Consider the following 24,755-nt stretch of genomic DNA (forward strand, 5'->3'; position numbering starts at 1 on the left):
TATTTTTCACCTCCAAAAAAAAACTTATCTTAAAGCAATATATAAACATGTTTCAGAAAAGTTAAATGTTGGCTAGGAATGTGGCTTAGTAGTAGAAGAGTTGCCTAGTGCACACAAGGCTTTGAGTTTTGCTGAACATGTTTTAATTCCAGATTGGGAAGCAGAAGCAGACAGATCTTTGGGAGTTCAAGGCCTGCCTAGTTTCTGTAGTCAGTTCCAGGCCACCCAAGGCTACATAAGGAGATCTTGTATCAAAAACAACACAAGGGTCTAGGTTCAATTCCCGCTACTGTAAAAATAAATAAAAAGCTATAAAAAGTATAAAAAGACTATCCCCTCTACTCCAAGTGTTCTCACTAACGTGTTTGTTATAAGATATATTCTCTATTTTCTCACAAGTAAGGAAGACAATCTATGCATGCTTTTCCCCACAATTTAATTATCACTGTAATAGTTTCATGAGAATGGCCCCCACAGGCTTATATATTTGATTGTTTGGTTCCCAGCTGGTGAACTGTTTAGAAATAATTAGGAGGTCTGGCCTTGTTGGAAGAAGTATGTCAGTGGAAGTGGACTTTGAGGTTTTGAAAACCCATGCTAGGCCCAGTCTTGCCCTCTCTGCCTCCTGCCTGTGGATCAGATGTAAGCACTCAGCTACTGATCTGGAGCCATGCCTGTCTGTCTGCCAATCACCATGCTGGTCATGGACTCGTCCTCTGAAACTATAAACAAATCCTCAATTAAATGTTTTCTTTTATAAGTTGCTTGTTCACTACAAGAGAAAAGTAACAAGATAGTCACTGTCAAATATTCTACTGATAAGTTAGTATCAGCACAGCTATATCTGTTTCAGTATGTTAACAGTTGCATAGTATGCCTATGACAAGTCAAAGATGCTTTAATGAAATAATTATGTTTTGTCATTCACAAGAATGCCTATAATACGCAAACACAGAATAGCACTGGAAGATAAACATATTCACAAACTGGACACTTCTGATCACTAACTGGATATTCTGAGACATCCATACCTTTGTCAAATACAAATATAAACAGAACCTACTTCCTTAAAAAAGATATGTTTCAAGAAGTAAGCAAATTCGGTTTAAATTTTAACTTTTTATAAATCCATAACACATCTGAGGGAAGATAAGGTTGAGTCAGAAGACTGTATACAATAAGAAAACAGTAGCTAGAACTCCATAGCAGATGAAGTAGAAATAAACATGAGCTTGGAAATTGTATATATGTTTGTATGTATGTATGTATGTATGTATGTATGTATGTATGTATGTAAATAAATATAATTTTTAAACAGAAAAACAAATGAATTTAAGATTCCCTTGACTGTGTTATTCTGTTTGAGCCGCTACACTACTAGAAACCAGAAAACAAAACCAAATGTACTGTAGGTGGCAAATACACCATGGAAATTTATTTCTCACAGTGTTGGAATCTGAGAAGGTTTGGCTCATAGATGGCTACTTTTTGTGTTCTCTCATGGCAGAAAGAGAGAGGGACTCTCTCTCAATCTTTTGTTAAAGGAAACGATTCATCCATGAAGGTTCCTTTGTGACGTAATCATTTCCCAGAGTTCCTACCATTCATTATCTTAAGGATCTTGATCTCAGTACCCCAACTGGAGGAAGCACACATTTCAGTACAGTATTTGCTAAGAAGCCATGTTAGTATATACTTTGTATGCCTTTTTAAAATATGACTTAAAATTCACAGTCTTGTCTCTTCTGTATTATTCATCTTCTTTAGAGTTAAGTAATTTTACTACAATTATGAAATAAGTTGCTCAATTAAGGAATTAAATGAGCTAACCCTAAAAATATAAACAGTTTGATGACTTAAGTTATCCCCTGTGTTGTTCTGATGTGAATTTAAATAACTGGCTATGTGTTAACAAGACAATAAGAGCAGATGATTTTGAGAGACTAGACACTCCTTACAAATACATTACAGCCAGACACTTACATATCCCATAAGTCATCTGCTCACTATATCTCTCCAAGTCAAGCTGAATGCTTTTGCGAAAAAACTCCAATTTAGCTTTGAGTTGCTGTGATGCTGAGATCAAAGTATTCTTCATTTTTGTCAAGTTAGCATTATATCTAAGAAGACTTAACCTAAGCCATAGCAAAACAAAACAAAATTATCAACATTCAGAAACATCGAATAACAATTTACAAACACATAGTATCCAAACTCCAAAACCTAAATTTCTATTATCAATCCATTAGAAATAGCTAACCTATTTCCTGCCTGTGATATCTGTGATAAACAACCTTCTTCAACTAAGATTGCCAAGCAACTACTACTTCTAAATCATTACAGCTGAATGATTTTACACTATTAATAAGAAATCTCTAAGTCTGGTGAGAATCAGGGTGACAGCTCAGTGGGCAAAGTTCTTGCTTTGCATGCATGAGTACCTCAGGTTAGTACATGGCAGTGTGTGCGTGTAACCCCAGTACTAAGAGGCTTGGGGGAATACACACACAGATCCTATGAGCTCACTGGCTAGTCAGTCTAACTCAAACAGTGAGCTCCAGACTTAGTAATAGATACTGCCTCAAAACTTAGGGAGGAAAACAATAAATGAAAGTTACCCAACATCAACCTCCGGCTTCCACGTGTGCACCCATTCACATGCACACAAACACATTCTTTAAAAAAAAACATTTTTAATGCTCAATATTTAAGCTTTGTACACAATCCTGCTCAAAGAAACCTGGCAAGAATAATTCTTGAGTACATGATATACATGTCATTGTGCTTAAGAAACCAACCCACTTACATTGCTGCTCTTTGTCCCTGAAAGAGCCTGCTGTAGTCCTCCTTTAGCCCAGATACATAGTGCACTGCTTCAGCCCACACTTTGCGAAGCTGTGTAACTGGAAGCTGTATCTTGCTGTCTTGCACTGTAAGAAAGACGGTATTAAGGGAGGTAAGCTACTTTCAGGAACACTGTATTTCATTCTTTGTGAGTTCCTTTCCAAATATTAATCCCAGAGATGCTAAAAGGAATCTACTGACTGACTAGCTGTAAGGCTGTATGACTGGCATAACCACTTCTCCCAAGGAGCTGGAGATCGTTCCTGTACACTTTTATTTTAATCTTGCTTCATTTCAGTCGAGAATACGCCTTCTCTCTAATCCAAATTTCTTTACTTCTTTCAAGTTTTAAATCAAGTTCCATCTCATCCATAGTCCACCACTTTTTTTCTGTTTCTGAAAAATAGCTATTATCTCCTGAATCACCAGCTCAACTTCATGAAATTTATAGGTAAAGCTGTGTGTGAAGCTCTGAATACCTATGACAAAGGAACAATTAAAAAGTAAGCTTAACTAATAGTGGCTTTCATTCTCCTCTCTAAAGATCCCTAGCCTCCTCAGGAAGGGAGGCCTTCAGCATAAAGGAGCTATGGTGATGTAACTCTACCTTCACACCTCCCAAACTACATTAAATGCATTTTTAACCACATATAGAAAACATTAAAAGATCCTCTCTGGGGCTGGAGAGATGGCTCAGTGGTTAAGAGCACTAACTGAGTTCAATTCCCAGCAACCACATGGTGGCTCACAATCATCTGTAATAGGATCTGATGCCCTCTTCTGGTGTGTCTGAAGTCAGCTACAGTGTACTCATATAAATAAAAAAATTTAAAAAAAATTTAAAAAAAGATTGTATCTACTAATCATGTAATTTCAAGTTTAAAGTTCAGCCAGTAACTGGACTCTACTTACCAATATAATTTACACAATCAGATAAACTTCTGGATGCAAATGGTCCTTCATATACAGTCTTACTTTTATCAAACAAATAAACCATGTAGCTATCACAGCCTCTCTAAAAAAGAAACAAACCAAAACTTGAAGATTCTTCAAAACTTAAGATTTTATAAGTCCTTAAGCAGCAGATTTCCTTCTTCGAGCTGCAATGAGCGAAGTCCCTGTGCCCTCATAAATACTTTACAGACGCAGGGCCCAAGGTTTACTCTAGGGGAGAGAAAGATACATGGGCCAAAGTGAAAAATAACTGCCAGGCCCAAAAGAACAGAAACAGAAGGTGTGGAAAAGGGCAATGGAATTCATGTGACAACGAGGCAGGAGGGGGTCTGCTCTGGTAGAGGAAGACCAGCAAAAGAAAGGCAAGATGAGAGGTATAAGAAAGAGTATGGTATATAAATATACATAAAATGCTATAACAAACACCATTGTTTTGTTTGCTATAAGAAAAACAAAATAACAAGGTTTTCTAGTTTTAGCAATTAACACCCCCCCAAAAAACACCACCAACAAAAAACAAATATAAAAGGTTATATCCATAGAATAAAACACTGTGTGGTAATCAAAAAGAAAAGATTAGGTGCCAGAGTAATCTCAGGACAGGATAGGGTCAGGAGACTAGCCTGGGCTACATAGCAAGACTGTTTTTCAAAAAGTCAAACATAAATGGAAAAAAAAATGCTTACACACACTGTACCACTGATAAAGTTGAGACTATGATGCTAGCTGGGAAAATAGTTCCATCAGTAATGTTACACAAGCATGGCGACCCGAGAATGGTCCCCAGAACCCGCGGTTTAAAAAAAAGTTGGGGATGGTGTTTCCACCAACTTAGCCTTATCAGTAAGATGAAGCTTATGGGAGGGCCTGATTGTTGTTAAGGAAGGCACCAACATTGACCTTTGTCCTCCATAAGCACACATGTACATACAGACTCTCATAAACATATACACCTACCCAAAAACATACCCACATACATACAGGCATGCAAATCTACAGAGGCAGAAAGTAGGATGGGTAGAATGGAAATCTACAAAGTAATGGGCATGAGGAATAGAAATATTTTTATACTGATTTAAATTTATTTTTATAAAGTCTATGAGTTACAATTGAGATGAGTATATTATATGGCAAGCAATATATACATCTATAATATAAGAGGAAACAAAATACAAGTAACAAGAAACATTTTTTTGGGACGTGGTCTCTCTATATAGCCCTGGCTGGCCTTGAACCTACTATTTAGACCAGACTGGCTTGGACTCACAGGGATCTACCTGCCAAATGCTGAGAATCAAAGGTATGTACCACACACCTAGCTCCTTGTGTGTGCATCACATTTCTATCCAGTTTCTACAGGACGTAAGCATAATTATAGTCTATAGAAAGCTATATATTTTAATGTAAGTAAGGAAAGAGTTTGCAAGTACCAACACACAGAAATGGAAATAGCCAAGGGAAAGAAATTGTTTTTCTTAGTGTTTAATCACTAAACAGTATACCCATGTATTGAATAACGATAATGTAATCCATAAATAAATATAACCACTAGTCAACTAAAAACAAAAGAGCCCTGTGCAGGCAGCTCAGGCCTATGATTTCAGTTTCCCGAGGCAGGATGATTGGAAGTTAGAGGTCATTCTGGGCTATCTAGCAAGACCCTGATCCCCAGCTCCACCCACGCCCCCCAAAGAACTTACCACTCCATCTAGAACACATTGAGAGGCTGGTTTCCGAGGATCCAGAGAAATTCCTGTCTCTGACAGAAGTTCTTGAGAACCTGTATTTATTCCTGTTTCACGCTCAATTCGAGACTGTAGTGAATGGAGACTTTCATCATATGGTAACAGAAAAGAAATGATTTTTGCAGAAGTCATATTTAGGATGTGCACTATCTGTATAAATAAGAAGACATGTTTGTTGACCATTTATCATATAAACAATTCTGTGAAAGATACCTAAGGGGAAATCTAAGCACAGGAATTATTTCAGTACTAGATAAGGCTCACTCCAGAGTAAAGAAACCTTCTATATTTACAAAATGACACTGTGCATGAGCTGGGCTCAGATGTACAAGGTTGTGGTTTGGGTGTTTTTGTTTGACTGGTTGGTTGTTGTTTTAGGGGTAAGGTGCATTTTGGCTTATTAGAATTTCTCCATGTTGTCCTGGCTGTCCTAGAACTGTAAACCAGACTGGCATCAAACTCATAGAACCTCCTGCCTCTGCCTCCCTGTGCTGGGATCAAAAGCATGGACCACCAGGTCCAGCAAATATTAGTTTTATCAAATAATACTTCAAAGTTCTAGGGATGCACAAAACAACAACAACAAAAAAAACCATAGAAATTTTAGTTTAAAAACTTATTTCAAAAAACATTATCAAAAAAAAAAAAAAAAAGAAAGAAAGAGGGGTTGGGGATTTAGCTCAGTGGTAGAGCGCTTGTCTAGCAAGCACAAGGCCCTGGGTTCAGTCCCCAGCTCCGAAAAAAATGAAGGGAAAAGAAAGAAAGAAAGAAAGAAAGAAAGAAAGAAAGAAAGAAAGAAAGAAAGAAAGAAACAAACAAACAATTATCACAGACCTAGAAGGAAAAACTCCTTTTTATTAAGTATCTCATAAATGAAACGCACAGAGTAAAGAGTTTACATATGACATTCCTATACTTAGAGCCTCTGATTTCCTTTTTAGCAAAGGAATAAGTCAGGCTTCTAAGAAGGTAGTTTGTTAGGGACCATACAACTGATGAATGGTAGAGCTTGGGTCTGAAATCTTAACTACTTGATGTTGCCTCAAGAAACAGTCATCTAATAGAAGACATGGGTTTCTTTTTCAACAGGAAAAAGTATAATTATTCTCCTAAAGCAACCAAATCATGGGGTGGTAATCTGCCTAAGGGTCCAATGTTGGACAAGAAAACAGTCTCATGCTCACTTAAATGCACTGTGAGAGAAATAGATCAGAATTTTGACACAATTAATGGTAATAGAAAAAAATCTCTCTATATATCTATATACAGACTGCCTAAAAATGAAAAAGTATTTCAGCTAATGTCCTCCCTGTTGGGTCCTGAGAGCCCTTTGCTTTCCTGGTGTCTGAGACGTTCTGGTGGCTGTCCCCAACCCCCCATCCCTCATTGCTACACACTTCGGTTCAATTTCCCGACCCTCCCCCCATACATCTCTCCCATTTCCTTCCGCACCTGACCCTGCCCCCGTTTTCTCCTTTCCCCATCCTCTCTCCCTCCCAAGACCTTTCTACCCTCTACCTCCTGTGATTATTTTGTTCCCCCTTAGAAGTAGGACTGAAGCATCCACACTTGGTCTTCCTTCTTCTTGAGCTTCATATTGTCTGTGAGGTATATCATGGGTATTCTGAGCTTTTTCCCTAACAGTCACTTAATCAGTGAGTACTTATCATGAGTGTTCTTTTTGACTGGGTTACCTCACTCGGGAAGATGAAAAAGTAATATACAAACAAAATAAAGGAAGGACTCGGGACAGTTACATTAGGAGCACAAAGGGGATAAAAAAATCATTTAAAAAGAAAACCTTTATGCTATGCATGGTAGCACACCCCTTTAATTCCAACACCCAGAAGGCAGAGGCAGATGGCATGGGACTTGCTATTTAGACCTGCACACCAGACTGACTTTGAACTCAAAGAGATCTGTCTGCCTCTGCCTTCTGGAGTTACAGGTGGTTTGTAAGATCTCCAATGTAGATGCTGAGAATACAATTGGGGTCCTCTGTAAGAATGACACAATTCTTTAACTGCTGAGCCATCTCTCCAGCACCTAAGGCATACACTATTTTAGACTCTCTAAAGTGTTTTCTTTTCTTTTTTCTAAAGATTTGTTTTATTTATATGAATACACTATAGCTGTCTTCAGACACACCAGAAGAGGGTGTCAGATCCCATTACAGATGGCTGTGAGCCACCATGTGGGTGCTGGGAATTGAACTGAGAACCTCTGGAAGAACAGTCAATGTTCTTAACCACTGAGCCATCTCTCCACCCCCAAATGTGCATTTTTTTAATGCATAACAACCTTTAATACAAAATCAAATGCATAATTGCTTCACAGCATTCTCAGCAGTACCCATTAGTGTCACACTGTGTGACGTCACTGGAGCCTTGCTTCTGAACATAAAAATGTGCCTGCCTCCTTTGACATGAAGCGAATGACTGCTTCTTGGACTGCAGCATCTTTTACTGTACACATAATCTTCTGTTCTTATAAAAAAGCATAATGGTTTATTAGAGAAAACAAAGATTTTTAATGTTTTCCTTCCATTATTCCTCATCAGGTAAGTATCAAATTATCATGTTTAGAATGTACTTACTATAAACTTTAGATTTTTAAAAATATTTTAAAAAATTATTTAATGGGGGGTTGGGGATTTAGCTCAGTGGTAGAGCGCTTGCCTAGGAAGCGCAAGGCCCTGGGTTCGGTCCCCAGCTCCGGAAAAAAAAAAAAAAAAAAAAAGAACCAAAAAAAAAAAATTATTAAATGAATTTTGGCTTGGGATTAGGACAGGATTTCTAGTTCTGCAATTTTCCTCAGTCTACATCTGTCACTTTCTACTGAACACTCATATGAAGATGCATTCTCAGCCATGACCATAATAAAATCAACTCTAAAGACTGCTGATTGCTGAACTCTATAAAATCAAATGCTCAGCCAAGACTCTATGTAAAAATAAGTCAGCACATCCATTTCATTAATAGATACACTTTTCACATTTGATAAAAGGTAAAATTGTATAGGTATATCAAAGAAACATTTTAAAATAAAATTCCTCAGGAGTAAATGTCTGATTCCATATGTGCTGTATATACCTACATTTTCTAGCCAGGGAAAAATTTCTCAGACAAAATGTAATAAATGTGTAAGAAGTTCTGCTATATAGTCAGTAATAAATGATTGCAAATGGAGTTGTTTCCAAGCAAATAGTAATAACAGAACTATCTGTACCTCTCATTTACATCATTAGATGTACACTGAAAACTCGATGCATGCTCTCTCGGTACTGAATGCCAGCACATACAACTATTAATAAACAAATTAATCAGTAAATCATTATAAATATTTATTGTATAAATATACATAATTTATTTTAATATATTTATATTTTGTTATAAATTTTTTTTCTTTTTTTCAGAGCTGGGGACCGAACCCAGGGCCTTGCGCTTGCCAGGCAAGCGCTCTACCACTGAGCTAAATCCCCAACCCTTGTTATAAATTTTATATATACTATATTTTATACAATAATTTATTCATATAGGTATATATTATATTTTATATACTTATATATAAATGTGTATTTCTACATATAAATGTATATATAATATATAAAATGTAATATATAATGTAGAAATATGAAAATAAATATGAATATGTTATATAAATCAATAATAAACAAAAAATAATAAAACAGCACTGAGAAAGAAAATCTAAGTATAAAGTTGCAAATACAAGGTGAGAAATACTTAGAGAACATAGAAAATATTAAGTGACTAACTGTGTGACAGAGACTACCTAAGGAAAAAGTAACTGAAGATATACTAATCAACATAGGTGAAATGTGCAAAGTATAGACCATCCTGGCAGAAGGATAGCATGTGTCAAAGCAGAAATACAGACAAAGAGTTTAGAGTCATGAGCAGCAATGGGTGACAAGATGGTCCTGACTGAGGAGGGAGAGGTTAAGAGATGTAGGTACGAGTCATGTGTTGGTTACAAGCAGATCAATTTAAATGTAACTTGTTTGTCAAGCAAAAGGAAAATGTGTTAGTTTCTTGGACATAGAAATAAAAAAGCTTTCTCAGAAGAGGCAGTTCATGGGGTTGGGGATTTAGCTCAGTGGTAGAGCGCTTGCCTAGCAAGCGCAAGGCCCTGGGTTCAGTCCTCAGCTCTGAAAAAAAGAAAAAAGAAGAAGAGCCAGTTCATGTTGCATTGACTGCAAGTTATATCTCAAGATACAGATGAGAGCCAAATTGAAGGCTTCCTCACCAAGCCAAATCCAGTACAATTAAATCTACAGAAAGGAAGTGGTAATGACACCAATCAATGTCATAAGGGGAAACCCCAAAGACCTGTGTAGAGGAAATTGAATCCAGCAGCACTGCTGCTCTGGCCAGGGATCACATCGAAAGTCCTTCCAGGTCTATCTGATCCAGATGGAATGCAGGCATGCTCTGGATTGAAGTCTGATCTGGCTGAGATACAGACAGACATGCCCTCAGTACACACACCTTTAATCCCTAACAATGTAGTGAAGCTAGTTTGTAGATGGAAGCAGTCATGTTGGAAAGTGACATCTAAGATTGTGGCAGACAACGTGATGAATCAGAGAACGATTTGCCAGAATGAGACAGAGATAGGATGTGTCCAACTCTTATGAAAACAGACAGAAAAGTGAGGGAGAGAGAAAAAGAGGAGGCAGTTTTACAAAGAGAGGTTGCAGGTGAAGAAAGAGTAAGCCAGAGGATGAGAAGAAGCCAGAAGAGTTGAACAGATTGCCAGAGCTAGTTTGAGGCCAAGCAGAACAATTTAGTCAGAAGCAGAAAGAAGCCAGTTTGAATCAGTCTGCTTAGAGAAGAGTTTGGGCCAGAACAGTTAAGTTCAACCAGCAAGCCAGAGTTCAGAAATAGCTAGAAAGGGTGAGATTTTTGGCAGTAAGCCTCTGAGACAACAATATACCTGGCAAATAAAAGTTACTTTTACACCTGAAAAACGTGGCTAAAGAAATAAATTAAACACTCTAAGGATACAATATCCATTTTTAAATGAACAGCAAGAAAAGATAAATAAAATACATTTCTGTTCATTTTCAACTTGTCAAAGTCAATACAGGTATTCTAAAAGGCAGCCCATTAAAACTGACCTTCAAGTTGAGGATGTTATCCATTAACACAAAGCATTTTGGCTGCTTCAAAGGAGGGTCAATAGGTCCCCCTCTCTGCTGTGGGTCCCAATTCAGCATCAACTGTAGCCAGCTTTCCATTGGCTCTACTATTAAACTGAAAATTAATAAAACCACGTGACTACCATTATGATCTGATTAAACAGAAAACTTTACAGCCTTGCCACAACTGATTGGTACCAGTTTATATCTTACTTTCAAACAATTCATGTAATGACAAGAAACAAAATTTCTTACACTAATAAAAAACAGCCACAGTCCCTGCACCATTTCATGCCTGGCAAATCCAAAACTGAGTTCAACTTTCAATCTTCAGGGAAGCCATTTAATTCTTTAGTCCTTGGGTTTTCTTAGCTTCTAAGGCAATCCGCTGATTGGCAATAGTCTCAGTTGCACATCTGTCTTATCCAACAGGATAATCACTAACCACAGTGCTCTTTATATTTACTACATACTTAAAATTCAGTTTCTCAGTCACACTTAGCACTCTCCTCCACCCAGCCAGCATGTGCCTCATGTGACAGACAGACAATGCTTTCATGTTGGCACACTGCATAACGCTCCCTGAAACAGACAAGCACTCGCAAAACCCATCTCATCTTCCACACTTACCTACAAAGGTTGTTTGGCTGAGGTAAATGGCTACTAAACCGAACTTCTCCGGTCATCTCTTCACAAGCAAATATACACTTTGGATCTTTCTTCTTAATCTTTTCATGCCTATAAAAACAAGATATATTAGTTGACAGTCTGATTCTCACAAATACTCTCAAGGTTTCTCACCATGTGATCTCATTCAATTCTGAGTAAAAAGATAATTTCACCACTATAGAAAGAAAGAGAAAAATAATAAACAACCCAAAAATTTCCATTACCATTAATTATGCCAAAGTTCTCATAATTTCTTACCAGGTAAATGGCTGCAGATGATGCAAAAAAGGCCTATATCCAGCAATACATTCAAACACCATGGTCCCAAAGCTCCAATAATCCACAGTGGCTGTGTATGGCTTATTTTCAAAGAGCTCTGGGGCCTAAAAATAGAAATTGCTTTAAGTGCCGACATCGTAAGAAAAGAGCTACTATTGTTTTGAACTACTTAAGAAATAACAAGGAGAGGGGCTGGGGATTTAGCTTTAGCTCAGTGGTAGAGCGCTTGCCTAGGAAGCACAAGGCCCTGGGTTTGGTCCCCAGCTCCAAAAAAAAAAAAAAAAAAGAACCAAAAAAAAAAAAAAGAAATAACAAGGAGAATTTTAAATAATTAAATCAAATAAATATTGTCTCACCAAATACTGTAATGTTCCCACAAAAGATGTACAGAGACTTCCTTGATCGACATCTTTGGCATAACCCAAATCAATTATTTTATGCATTATCTGTGAATAATAAGATATACTATGTATTAAATTGTTGAAATATCTGCAAAAGGAAGGTAAGTTAGGGTGTTGTTTAGTGACAGCTTGTTTTCCTTTGCATGTATAAGGGGATAGCAAAAAATAAAAGGGTCAACCACTGAGAGGGCTCAGCTGATAGAGGCACCTGACATCAAGGCTGATGACCTGAGTCTGAACCCCAGGTTCCACACGAGAGAAGGAGAACTAGCTCCTGCAAGTTGTCCTGCTCTAAAAACACAAGTTATAATGCACGCAAAATAAATAAAATAAATATAATTTAAAAAAGAAAGTTACCAGTGTCTTTAAAAAACTGAGAGTCAGGCTTACCATATAGCTTTGGCCAAGTTATTTCATCTCTGGCAGTTTCCTACACAATTAGGTCAATATTCCTAGTCCAGAGATGAGCAAGACAGATGCTTCTCTAAGGAGCCACTGTTCCATAGAGAAGGAAAAAAAAAAAATCTAACCACAAAACCACCATTCAGGGGATGGACAATTGGCCAGGCAGTTACAAGCACTGGTTGCTCTTGCAAAGAACTTGAGCTCAATTCCAATCACTTACACAATGGCCACAGCCATCTGTAATTCTAGACCCACGAACTCTGGTGCCTTCTTCTTGTGTCCTCCACAAGCACCATATGTGGTACACATATACAGAAAATAATAACAACAAGCACAACAATAATGTATCTAAAACAATAACAATAATAAGTCTAGAATTAAAAACCCTACAGTTTAATTCAGTGAAGACCACAATAGAAGAATTATAAAGTACTATGTGTATATAATTAATGAGAAAACTAAAGTCTCTAAAGTCTTAATGTACCAGGGAGACTATAACGAAAAGCATGAACATTCTTCAGGCTTCACCTACCTTCCCACCAACATCTTGAAGCACTATATTTTCAGGTTTTAGATCTCGATGTATAATTTTGTTTTCATGCAAATAACGAATCCCAGATCCTAAACAAAATTTCAAGTGTATTGTGAAATAACAGAAAATACTGTTTAAAAAATCATATCACACTTTGTTTTTATTGTTAGAGTTTTGAGACAGTTTCATGTGCCCTGTCTGGCCTGGAACCCCTATGCAGCCAAGGATTACTTCACTTCTAATTCCTAATCCTCTTGTTCTCCCTCCCAGTGCTGTGACTGCAGGCATGTTCCAGCACCCTCAGCTCTTTCCTTAGACAGGGTCTCACTATATAGCCCTGGCTGGCCTGCTGGTCTTGATCTCATGGAGATCCTTCTATCTCTGCCTCCCAGTGTTAGAATAAAAGCTGTGTGCCACCATGTCTAGCTACAGTCAGTTTTTAGCTCATATTTCTATAGATCTACACTGGTGCAAAAATTATGTCCAGAGCCATTATGGAGATGGCTCAGTGGATAAAAGTGAATGCCGTGAAAGCCCAAGGACCTGAGTTTAACCCTTGTCCCTCCCCCCAACACACACACACACACACACACACACACACACACACACACACACACACACACAAAGTCAAGTATGACTTTGTGTAACAATAACCCCAGCAGGGTTAAAAAGAGGAAAAGGCAAATCTCAGGAACTGGCTGGTCAGCCAGCCTAGTCGGAGCATGGAGCTTCTAGTTTAGTCAGAGACTCTGTCTCAAAACAATCAAGTTAAGGAAATGAGAACATCTGCCATCCTGCTGTTGCCTCCAGATGCATGCTGTGAGTGTGCACCAACAATCGCCCCCATGTACCACACACCACACCTCCCCACATTTACACGATCTATCACAGCTGCACCGCCATTAGGGTAGTTCAGATTTTCTTCACCAGAAGTTCAATGACATGAAATAAACACTGGAAAAATTATATTATATACTCTTTTAATTTATTGGAATCAACATTAAAAGCAAATGGAACGATTAATTTTTCCTGTAATTCTTATGGTCTTTTCCTCCCACCTAAATCACATTCTTTTTTTTTCCTTTTCTTTTTTTCGGAGCTGGGGACCGAACCCAGGGCTGAACCACTGAGCTAAATCCCCAACCCCCTAAATCACATTCTTAAACTAGATATTACTGTCCTTGACCCAGGAAAAGAAGCAACACTAAAACATAGAGGGAAATGAATTCTTGCTTTTTGAGGTTTCTTTAAAGGTCTAGTTTATGGTTATTTTAGGGATTTTTTTCAGTAGTAATTCTGACTAGAAGGAGAATTTCCTTCCAAGATAACTTGAGGAACTATCCCTGAAACATGTAATTCCTCTATAAACAAACTATTATGTCAGTGTGGGGGGAGGTATGAGGGGGAATGAGATGAATGTTGGTTCATACCACTTTTCTCATCACTGGACCATCTATTAGACAATAATACATAGCCAAAACCAAACAACAAACAAAACCCCCTCATATAAAAACAAATGCCAAATGTACTAGTTTTCATTAGCATCATAAGAAATGGATAATTCTAATTTTTCAGAGATATTAAAATCTATAAGTATATATATGTAGTTCTCCTTCCCTTCCAAGCAGTACACAGAAGTTTCTGTGGACCAAAGGGGCATTAAATCGCATGATACTTTAATATTAGTTACATACCTATGTCACTCAGTAAAGAAAGGATCTGGCTCTCTTTAAGTCCACAACAATTTTCTGGTTTGTTGAGTAGCTAAAGAGAAGAGAAGAAAAGAAAAGACATCTATTACTGCTGAGTGGCAACAGCGAAATCATCAACCACTATACCGTCAGAGGACACTCAAGTAAAAAAGTCACGCTACAGAAATTATAAGGATTGGGGCATAGTGGTGCATGTCTATAAGGCCAGCACATGGGAAGATGAGGCAGGACCCTGAGTTCAAGGCCAGCATGGGCTACATTGAAAGTCTGTTTTGCTACTTGTAACAATGACAAGAGATAGAAGGGTAAAAAAAAAATCATGAAATCCATACTGAGGTTGAATAAATTTGATGAGAAGGCTCATATGGAGTAAAGACGAGGGCAATAGCACTTGAAATTGAAAAATGCTGATAAAGAGATACATTTAAAATTAAATACAAAGAGTGATTATAATAAAAAGACAAGTTTTTAATAAGCCCCACAAATGTTGATATTTTTATTTAATATGACCAGCATGTTCTAGGCCAAGCATGGTGGCACATGCCTTTAATCCCAGCACTCAGGCAGAGGCAGACAGATCTCAAGACCAGCCTGGTCTAAAAAGTGAGTTTTAGGACAACCAGGGGTCCATAGTGAAATGCTGTGTCAAAAACAACAAGAACAAGAACAAGAACAACAACAACAACAACAACAAACAAAGAAACAAAAATAAAATTAAATTAAAAAAACCTAGAATGTATATAGCAATTAGTGGTTTTGGTTTTTTGTTTGTTTGTTTGTTCTTTTGTTTTGTTTTCTTGCCAACTTGGCGCGAGCTGGAGGAAAGCTCACTTGAGGCAATGCCGATCAGGCTGGCTAGTAGACAAGTCTGTGGGTCACTTTCTTGATTAGCAGTTGATGTTGCATGGCCCAGCCCACTGTGGGAAATGCCACCCCTAGACAGGCTGCAGTCCTAGATTATAACAGCAAGAAGGCTGAAGGAGTCATGAGGAACAAGCCAATAAGCAGTGCTCCTTCATGGTTGCCACTTTAGTTCCTGCCTTACTTTTCCTCAACGATGGGCTGGGATTGGTACATACAGAAACTTTAATTTTCCCAGGTTGCTTCTGTTGTTTCTATTGCTGTGGTCTTTATCACAGCAATAGAAAGCATTAAGACAAAGATTAACAAATATTTTCTGTATGGAGTCAAATATTAAGTACTTCAAGCTATGGAAGTCATAATTTCTGTTCCACTACTCAAATCTAGAACTGTTCATAAGCAGCCATAACATGCACAGAGCTGTGTTCCAATACAATGTATTTACAGGACAGGTGGCAGGATAACCATTGTCTGTCCTTACTCAGAACCTGCTAATGCTTGTGATTTACTATCTCAGTATCTCAAAACATCCACACTACCTTCCGGAGGTCCCCTCCAGAACAGTACTCCATTGCTAGAAGAGGCACATCGTTAATTAAAAAATTCAATTCCTCAGGAACATCACAGGCCTTTACAACATTTGCATGGTTCAACCTAACAAAGAAAAAACATTACAATAAAAAAAAAATGTTTTCCAATGAAGAGAGATAGGATTTGAAATGATAGCCAGTGACATAAGACTGGTTTTATTTTTGAAAGTCTAAATTCTGATTGTACTGCAGTTAATCTTACTAAAAAGCTATTAATTTATGAATTGTCTGATTAAAGCAAATAAATTTATAAAGAAAATACCATTCTGTTACTATTACACGTCTGTGTGCCAAGCAGTATGTTCTTCCATATATCAGCTAGTTTACCTGTCACATAGTCCTTATACAAGTATAATTGTTAGTGACATCATTCCTGAGAAAACTGAAGGACAAACTGGTTAGGTAACATAAGATCATGTAGAGAGTAGGCTGTCAATGAAGATATAAATCTGACCCTGAGGAATACAAAAATCTAAACAGATTTCCTTCCTGCTTTAAATTTAAATATAAATATGTTTGTCTCAGTAATTACGAATCACATTATTTACTGACTTCAACAGGTCTTAATTTTTTTTTAAATGTTAGAAAAGGGCATTAGATCCCCTGGAAATCGAATTACAGGTGGCTATATATAAGCTACTGTGTGGAGACCAGAAACTGAAAATGAACCTGGGTCCTGCTCTTAATTCTTTATCTCCTACTTCAGCTCCATTTCTTCCTGGTTGGTTGGAGCATTTTAATCTCTGTGCTCACCATCACAATGTAATAGAGCCCTAAAACAGTAGAGTCCCCTGTCCCAGGAACTAAAGAAACAGTGCTCTATACAGGATCTGAGAACTTAGACTATTAGGTTTTCCTGGTGACTCTGAAACTTTGCCAAGCTTGGAAGTCAAAATGAGTTGAACACAAAACTCAAGTCAGAAAATGCTCTGTGACAGCTGTGTGACTACGTTTCTTCCTTCTTATCTACAAATAGGGCACTACCCAAAACAGAGGTGTGCTGACAACTACAAGAATCATCTGTAAAGCATACCATGTGTTATTACATGTGGGAGCACGCTAGTAAAGTTAAAATATATCCACTGTCCCTTCAAAAGCTCAATTCTCTACTCCTTAAGCAGGTGCCCTTTTCTTAGTGACTCATTTCTAACAGAATGCAGTGGGAGATGAAATCTGACCCCCTAAGGCAGCTTTACAGAGAGATGTCAGCCTTTTCCTTGCTCTCCTCATCAGAGCATTGTTCTGAGGAAGCCTATTGCCATGCTATTAAACCCTATGCATTTCTCCCTTACTGAAGAACTGTTGCCTCTGGCCAGCAGCCACATGAGTGTGCTTGGAAGTTAATACTCTAGCTTTGGTCAGGAGAGATGGAACCACAGTAAACTCAATCCCAAACTACAGAAACTAAATATTCAGAATTTTGAGCTACGAAATTTTGGGATAACTACCTACAAAACAATGGATACATTATTTAATAAAAGTTAAGTACAAAAGGAAATTTTTATATTAGCCACAAAGTTGCCCAATATTCAAAAGAAACATTTAAAGAGCCAGGTTGAGTGTTGTCTAGCTAATGTAGACTATAGCTTCCTTAGCCATATGTGACAGACTGTCTAAAACAGAACACACATATTAAATGACAAAATCACATTCTAAAAAGGTCTTAAGAACAGTGGACCCCTGGGGTTGGGGATTTAGCTCAGTGGTAGAGCGCTTGCCTAGCAAACGCAAGGCCCTGGGTTCAGTCCCCAGCTCCGAAAAAAAAAAAAAAAAAGAACAGTGGACCTCTGACCTCTTTCCCGCTACTGAAAACTGGCTGGGTTGCAGAGCTGAAGGACCTGACTCACAGCACACACTTACTTTTTCATGATCTGGATTTCATGGCACCATCGTTCTCTGTTTTTGGTACTTAGCTCTAAGCGACAAGACTTAATTGCTATTTTGAGATCAAGTTCCTGTCAAGATAGAAAAATATAAATAAATTAGGTTTTTCTACAGTTTTACTTACAATCAAAAAAAAAAAAAAAAAAGTCAACCCAGGGAAATAACACTCTTTTTAGCTTAACTAATTAAACATACTATCCACGGCTCTCTTTAGCCAATGTTAGTTACATGAACCATAATAGTATTATACCAATGATTTGAAACTGACTGTCAAATACACCAGAGTACATAAGCAAAAAACTGACTGAGGCAGATCCCACAATTGGTATCTTCAAAAGATTAGATGCACTCCTTAATACTTCAGAAGACTGTCTCTAACATACTACTAGAAATATATCAAGATCCCATTTCCCCAACAAGTCCTTTCTCAAGCTTAGACAGAACAACAAACAAGTGCCCTAAACTCCAGTATAAACAGAATGAAGAAGATAAGTCAGGGATCTCTAGCCTCGATACTTTTCATATGACCAGGTCAACTGTAGAACAAACCAAACCAAACCCTCTAAAACTAGATCCCAAGCCTTGCATTTCAAACAGCATGGAAAACCATCCAAAGAATGGCACAGCAGTTCACACGTCTGTAACACAACCAAAGACCTCTTGCCTGAGACTATTAATTCTAACTGAAAATTAAAACTACACTATATACATCACAGTAAACAGCCAGACATCAGATCCTGGCAATACCAAGAGTGCAGTCAGAACACACACACACACACAAAAAGGCTATACTATGTTAAAACTCCAAAGATCTTCACAAATGTGACATCTCTGACACAAGGCAAAGGTGTGGTAAAGGCTATGTGAGTAGTGAGAACAGTACCCAGGGGCTGAAAGAGGAAAGGGGAAGGGAGAAGCAAGACGTAGCTTGGGTGGAATGATCTGAACAAGAAACCAGGAGGAGGAAGAAAGCTAAAAGGCCAAACAGTTTCTAGTGAAGGGTTGAGCCTAAGAGTCTACAAGCTAGCTTTACCACTGACTGGGCTCACTCCTTTTAGCTTCTGTGATAAGCAGGTGGGTATCTGATAATAGTTATATTCTATATAAAATGTTATCATAATAAAGACAGTAAGCCCTAAATTCTGATATGAATGAGGCAGAAAATTATCTATTTGATATAGGTCATGACCAGAAGAGATCCTTCAACTCCTTAGTTTATACTTTACCTATTCCAAGAAACTCAATCTTTTCAAAGAGAATATTTTCTTGGGAGCTTTATAGTTGACAAACACCAACAGAAAGATGGATTTTGGTTTTAGGTGAGGCTAAGTTGGGTGTGATGACCCCCACAGACTCATATGTTTCATGCTAGGCCATAGAGAGTGGCACTATTAGGTGTAGCCTTGTTGGAGGAAGTGTGTCACTGTAGGGGCGGGCTTTAAGGTCTCCTATGCTCAAGATATGCCCACTGTAGGACACAGTCCTTGCTGCCTTTAGGTCGAGATATAGAATTCACAGCTCCTTCTTCTCCAGCACCTGGTCTGTCTGAACGCCACCATGTCCCACCATGTAATAAGTGACTAAACCTCTGAAACTGTAAGCCAGCTGCAATGAAGTGTTTTCCCTTGTAAGAGTTGCCTTGGTCACATTGTCTCTTCATAGTAATAAAATCCTAACACATTAGGTATGGTAATATGAATCTACTGGTTCTGGTATTTTGAAAAATGAGGCAGGAATAAAGTTTGAAAACACAAATTTCTTTACTTTTTGGAGCTTTTAAATTGGATTCCTAATTTGAATCATGATTCTCCAAGCAAAAGGACTAGTGCACGCAACATTATCAATGTGTGTGGAAAAAGTGACGCTGTTGCTCAATATGTAGATTGCAGCCTCTAGGACCTCCAGAGAATCCTGACGTCAGTCGAAGCTCGGGTCCATTGCATTAAAGAGCACAGCACTTGCACAAAACTTAGATAAATCCTCTATCGGTATACGTTTAGTAGATGCTTCTCCTGCAATCCCAAGCCCCACCCTACCCACAATTATTTTCAATGTGTGGAAGGTTGAATCTGTAGTACTGAGGACAGAACCTAGGGCATGCATGTGACCACTAAGTTATATCTCTAGTCCATACATTTTGTTTTTTAAAGGTTCTTACTCTAATGGCCCATAGTGGCTTTGAACTGAAGGCAATCCTCCTGCCTCACTCTCCCACGGGTTCCTACCATGCCTTTCTATATTCTTTCTTTAATGGATTCCATGGAACTAGGTTTTTCAAATACCCCGAGGCAAAAGCCCTCTGATGTGGTGGTTTGAACAGGTCTGGCCTCCATAGATTGATGTGCATGAATGCCTGACCCACAGAAAGTGGCACTATTAAGAGGTATGGCCTCATGGGAGTGCCTGTGGCCTTGTTGGTGGAAGTGTGTCACTGTGGGAGTGGGCTTTGATGCTTCCTATCTCAAGCTGCATCCAATATGGAACATAGTCTCCTTCTGCAGCGTGAGGATCAACATGTTGGACTCTTGACTCCATGTCTGCCTGTATGTTGCTATGCTTCCCACAATGCGGCTAATGGACCAAACCTCTGAAACCAGTCCCAACTAAATGGTTTGCTTTATAAAATCTGCCTTGGTCATTATGTCTCTTCACAGCAATAAAACCCTATGACATCTTCCAGTGTCTAGGGTATCAAACTGTACTTATGTTTATTTCTGAAACACGGTCTATTATGTAACTGACACTGGCCTTGAGCACAATATGAAGACCACCTAGTTGGGTCTCAGCTCCAAATCCTCTTGCCTCAGAGCCCTTGGTACTAGGATTACAAGCATATGCCACCATGCCTACCTGTTCCGATGCCCATCTCTCTCTGAAATGGAAAGCTCCTTCAGGGTAAAAATAATATTCTTGTTGATTTGAGCACCATCAATGCCCGATAAAGCAATCAACTAAATCATTTCATGTCCTTCTTCCTGTCCTCAAAGGTATATATGAAATACTGGAACTATTTCTACCAGCTGAGTATACCAACCCTGGTAGGCCCAATCTTAAGGTATTACTAACATGTCTGTACTTGGCTTATTGTTTTTCTAATTAAAACGTATCCCTTGTGTATGATGCTCCAGAACACCATTTTTATTTTACTGTCCCTTTTGTAAACGTACAATTGATGGGGGTTATGATAACATGACAGTGGAGACCTATCAACCGACAATTACAGTGCCTACCTAGTACTTGCTAAGTTTCTAATGACATCTGACGTAACTCTCAAAGAGACCCAGAATGTATGTATACTCTTCTAAATATTTTACAGTCAACAAAAATCCTACACTGCAATGATTAGTATTCAAGGTCTATTCCCTACATCCTTCAGGAAAGCAAAAACCGTCAATAATAACGTGCTGGTTTGTACTGATAGGATTTTTCTGGAGAAAAGATGCATAATTTTTATTGACTTATCAAAAGACCTGTGACTCAGACATGATTAACTATGGCTGAGGATGAAACCCAATGGTCAACCATTTGCCTAGCATGTGCAAGGTCCTGTGTTCCACCCCCAGCATTAACAACAACACACTATCGTAAGTAAAGTGACTGTTGGTTTGAAAATCCTTTAAATGCACGAGTGACTGCCGTTGCAATGGTTACATGTTTTTCGATAAATCAAATTTCCTGAGCCTGACATTAGCTGTCTTCTAGAGAACAAATCCCTCACCTTTCAGTCTATTTCCTTTCCTCTGAAGCAAGGATCATTTTCATCGCCTTACTTACCTTCACCCACCCTGGTCTTTACCTGAAACGCTCCAATTCCAAAGTCCATCAATGTTTCCAAAGGTTCAACTCTGGACACTAGAAAGGTTCCTCGTCTATGCCAGTCTCCAGTGGATCACACCGCTCCCGAGCGAGTGTGAGCAGGCACCCGGCGACAGACAGACAGACAGACACACACACACACAGGCACACACAACACATAGACACAAACACACGCACGCTCGGGCACTCGACATGCACACAGACTCATCACCACACACAGTTGCGACAGCTCCCTGTCACTCACTGCCCAGGGACCTCAGACACACCTGGAACACGGCCACCCAGGCTCACAAGCACAGTATCACCGGCGCTCGCTCACTGCCCTGGCCCCAGCACTGCCCAGGGGCTAGACCACCTCCCCTTCCACCTTGACTGACAGCCCGTGTTCCAGGGACGCCCAGACAGACCCGGCGTCACTGCTCCCGCCTCCCGCCTCACCCGGTGCTGGTACAGACTGACGTTCCCGAAGCCGCCGGTGCCAAGCCTCTCCCGCATCTCCCAGGGGCCGCCGGCGCCAGGCCGCAGCCCCGGGGGCCGCTCCATGGGGCGGGAGCGCCAGCCGCCTCAGGCACTGCCACCAGTCCGAGGCCGGTTCCGGGCCGCCGAGGCTTGCGAGTCCTCCTTCTCGCGAGACTGCGTCACTTCCGCTAGCTTCCGCAAGCAAAGTCCCGCCCCGTGCGTCTCGAGTCACACTGGGATTGGTGCATACGAGTAGGCTGGGCACGAGCGGATTCCTATTCTGTTTTAAGTGCCCGGGCAACTTCCAGGCTGCGAGGACTATGGAGCGTGCTGTTTTTATTTTTTGTTTAGATATTTTAATTGGTTCTTTGAGGGTTTCATACAACGTGTTCTTATTTGAAAATAGATCTCTCTCCAAACCCTAAACTCCGCATTGTCCCTACCTTGCAAACATTTCATCTTTTTGAGAGTCCTGCCCTCTGCCCCTGGAATCCTACCACACTCGCTGGTCGGCACCGGTTAAGGCCTCCGTAAATGTGAAAGGAAACTGCGCTAACCGGCCTGTTGATTCATTAGCCTTCTAAGTCAGAGTCTCTCCTATAATTCCAAACCACCCAAGGATGTGACGTTATTCCTGAGTGAAAAACTCTTCCGGACTTTGTGAGTTTTCCTACCGACCTTACTGCTTATCAGCCTTGTTCTTTCAGATTTGCCAGGGAAGTGGTTCTGGATTGGAATTGATTCTGAAGTGGTGCCACATGACTGCAAAGACAAGCTTGGGGGAAGTCTCGGTCCGATAAGGCATAATACTTCTGAGTGGTGGGTTGCACAGGGAACGTCAACCCGCCTAGCCTTTTGAGTGGGTTATCCGCTTCTCTAGGTGTCTTGTTCTGAGACAGGATCTCAATACAGTCCAGCCTGGCCTAGAACTTGTTATTCCTCCATCTTTCTGAGAGTGGGATTACAGGCTTGTAGCACCCCACTGGGCTGAAGTCAAGGATGCTCATTGTCAGCATGCAATTCGATGTTGTGCATCACTAATAGTGAGTTGTATTCGATAAGCTGGTTTCTATTCTTTTCATGTCTTCTGTGGAATTGGAATATCGGACTTGAAGGTAATTGAAATTAGCCTCTGAGAGAACATCTCTAGAGGAGAGGAGACAGTCTAACAATATGAAGCCTCATTTGCAGTGTATGACAGAGATAGGCGTGAAAGGCATGCCCCATCTCCACAGATGGGATATAGATTCATAATAGTTTCATAAGAAGAGAGACGATGAAAACTCCAGCCAAGATAATGTTGACTGGGTTAATCAAGCTGGTTTCTACAGTCAGTTCACTTTAAATATTCTATTCTTAAAATGCAACTCAAAGTTTATTGATTTTTTTTTTCAAATTCTTGGGGCTTTGTTTTGTTTTTCTTTGCTTTTTTGTGAGTGTCTATGTAGCCTTGTGTCATTTGGAATTCAGTACATAGACAAGGCTGGCCTTTAATCTGCTTGCAGAATGCTAAGATTAAAGGCCTGGCCTTTTATTTTTTAACTGTAAAATGGTTTATGCCAGGCTCCACAATCTTCAGGTTTCTAAGACTGTTTTAGTTTTTGTAGTTGTTCAGAAACAAAATAGACATCAAGAGATTTTTATGAGAACTAGGTGGAACTGTTTGTGGTCTACACCAGAAGCACCCAGCAAAGGCTTCTGACATGCAGCATTCTCGTTTCCTTAAATCATGGTCATCTTTAGGATGGGACTGACTGTGTTTGAATAGAGACTTTCTTGTGCAGTGTATGGCAGCATCACCTGTCAATAAAAAGCCCATGGCCAATGAGCAGGATTAGAAGGGGGGGCATGCAGCAGAGAGAGATAAGGGCTGGGAGGGGAGGGAGGGAGTGGTGGTGGTGGTGATAGTGTTACAAATGAATGAGAGAATTCTGGGAAATAGTCAGGTGGGAAAGATTGGCCCCGAAGCTGATGGAGAGGGAACCAGCTATTTGGCAGGACTTAGGATAAACGGATGATTAAGTTATGAACTAGCTGGGGAACAAGCCAGAGCTTTTGACCTAGGAATTTATTCATGAAATATTCAATCTCAGAGTCCTTACTTTGGGGAACAAAGAGGCCGGGTGAAAAAGCTCTTGGTTATAGTGTTTGCCCTTTTATTTTATAAGTTCACTCTGGCCTATACTCTGATAATCCTGAAGCCCAATCACCAACCTACATCTGCATGAGTTTGAAAATTATCTACCACACTCTGGACACATTTGTGAGATAACTCAGGTATCTTAAACACATGAAACATCAAAAATGTATTCAAAGCCCTCTCACCAATTTTGATCTGCATGAGTCTTAGAAGCATCTAATGGCAATGTGGACACATGTACTGGGTAACTCTGGTATTTTAAATATCTAAAACAACACATTCAAACTAACTCATCTTATGTCC

The 24,755-nt window shown here is 39.3% G+C and overlaps 1 protein-coding gene across 3 annotated transcripts in view; it reads right to left on the bottom strand.

Annotated features, from left to right (window-relative positions):
- The window catches only part of Chuk (component of inhibitor of nuclear factor kappa B kinase complex), a 35,526-nt gene extending 13,032 nt beyond the window's left edge, over positions 1 to 22,494 (bottom strand). The window contains exons 1-13 of one of the 3 annotated variants that reach the window (XM_063264608.1): positions 21,834 to 22,241; positions 18,014 to 18,108; positions 16,103 to 16,217; positions 14,685 to 14,754; positions 12,991 to 13,079; positions 12,009 to 12,098; positions 11,632 to 11,756; positions 11,335 to 11,442; positions 10,684 to 10,819; positions 5,499 to 5,693; positions 3,757 to 3,859; positions 2,807 to 2,930; positions 1,984 to 2,135 (exon numbers count right to left, since the gene is read on the bottom strand). In XM_063264608.1, coding sequence (XP_063120678.1) covers positions 1,984 to 2,135; positions 2,807 to 2,930; positions 3,757 to 3,859; positions 5,499 to 5,693; positions 10,684 to 10,819; positions 11,335 to 11,442; positions 11,632 to 11,756; positions 12,009 to 12,098; positions 12,991 to 13,079; positions 14,685 to 14,754; positions 16,103 to 16,217; positions 18,014 to 18,108; positions 21,834 to 21,860 — 1,429 coding nt within the window. In that variant the 5' untranslated portion in view covers positions 21,861 to 22,241. Of the gene's footprint in view, positions 1 to 1,983; positions 2,136 to 2,806; positions 2,931 to 3,756; positions 3,860 to 5,498; positions 5,694 to 10,683; positions 10,820 to 11,334; positions 11,443 to 11,631; positions 11,757 to 12,008; positions 12,099 to 12,990; positions 13,080 to 14,684; positions 14,755 to 16,102; positions 16,218 to 18,013; positions 18,109 to 21,833; positions 22,242 to 22,291 lie in introns of those variants that run through there. The other 2 variants (NM_001107588.1, XM_063264605.1) reach the window with 2 other exon arrangements.
- Between the last annotated feature and the right edge of the window lie 2,261 nt (positions 22,495 to 24,755).

The sequence above is a fragment of the Rattus norvegicus genome, chromosome 1 (genome assembly GCF_036323735.1).
Source record: "Rattus norvegicus strain BN/NHsdMcwi chromosome 1, GRCr8, whole genome shotgun sequence".
Lineage (NCBI taxonomy): Eukaryota > Metazoa > Chordata > Mammalia > Rodentia > Muridae > Rattus > Rattus norvegicus.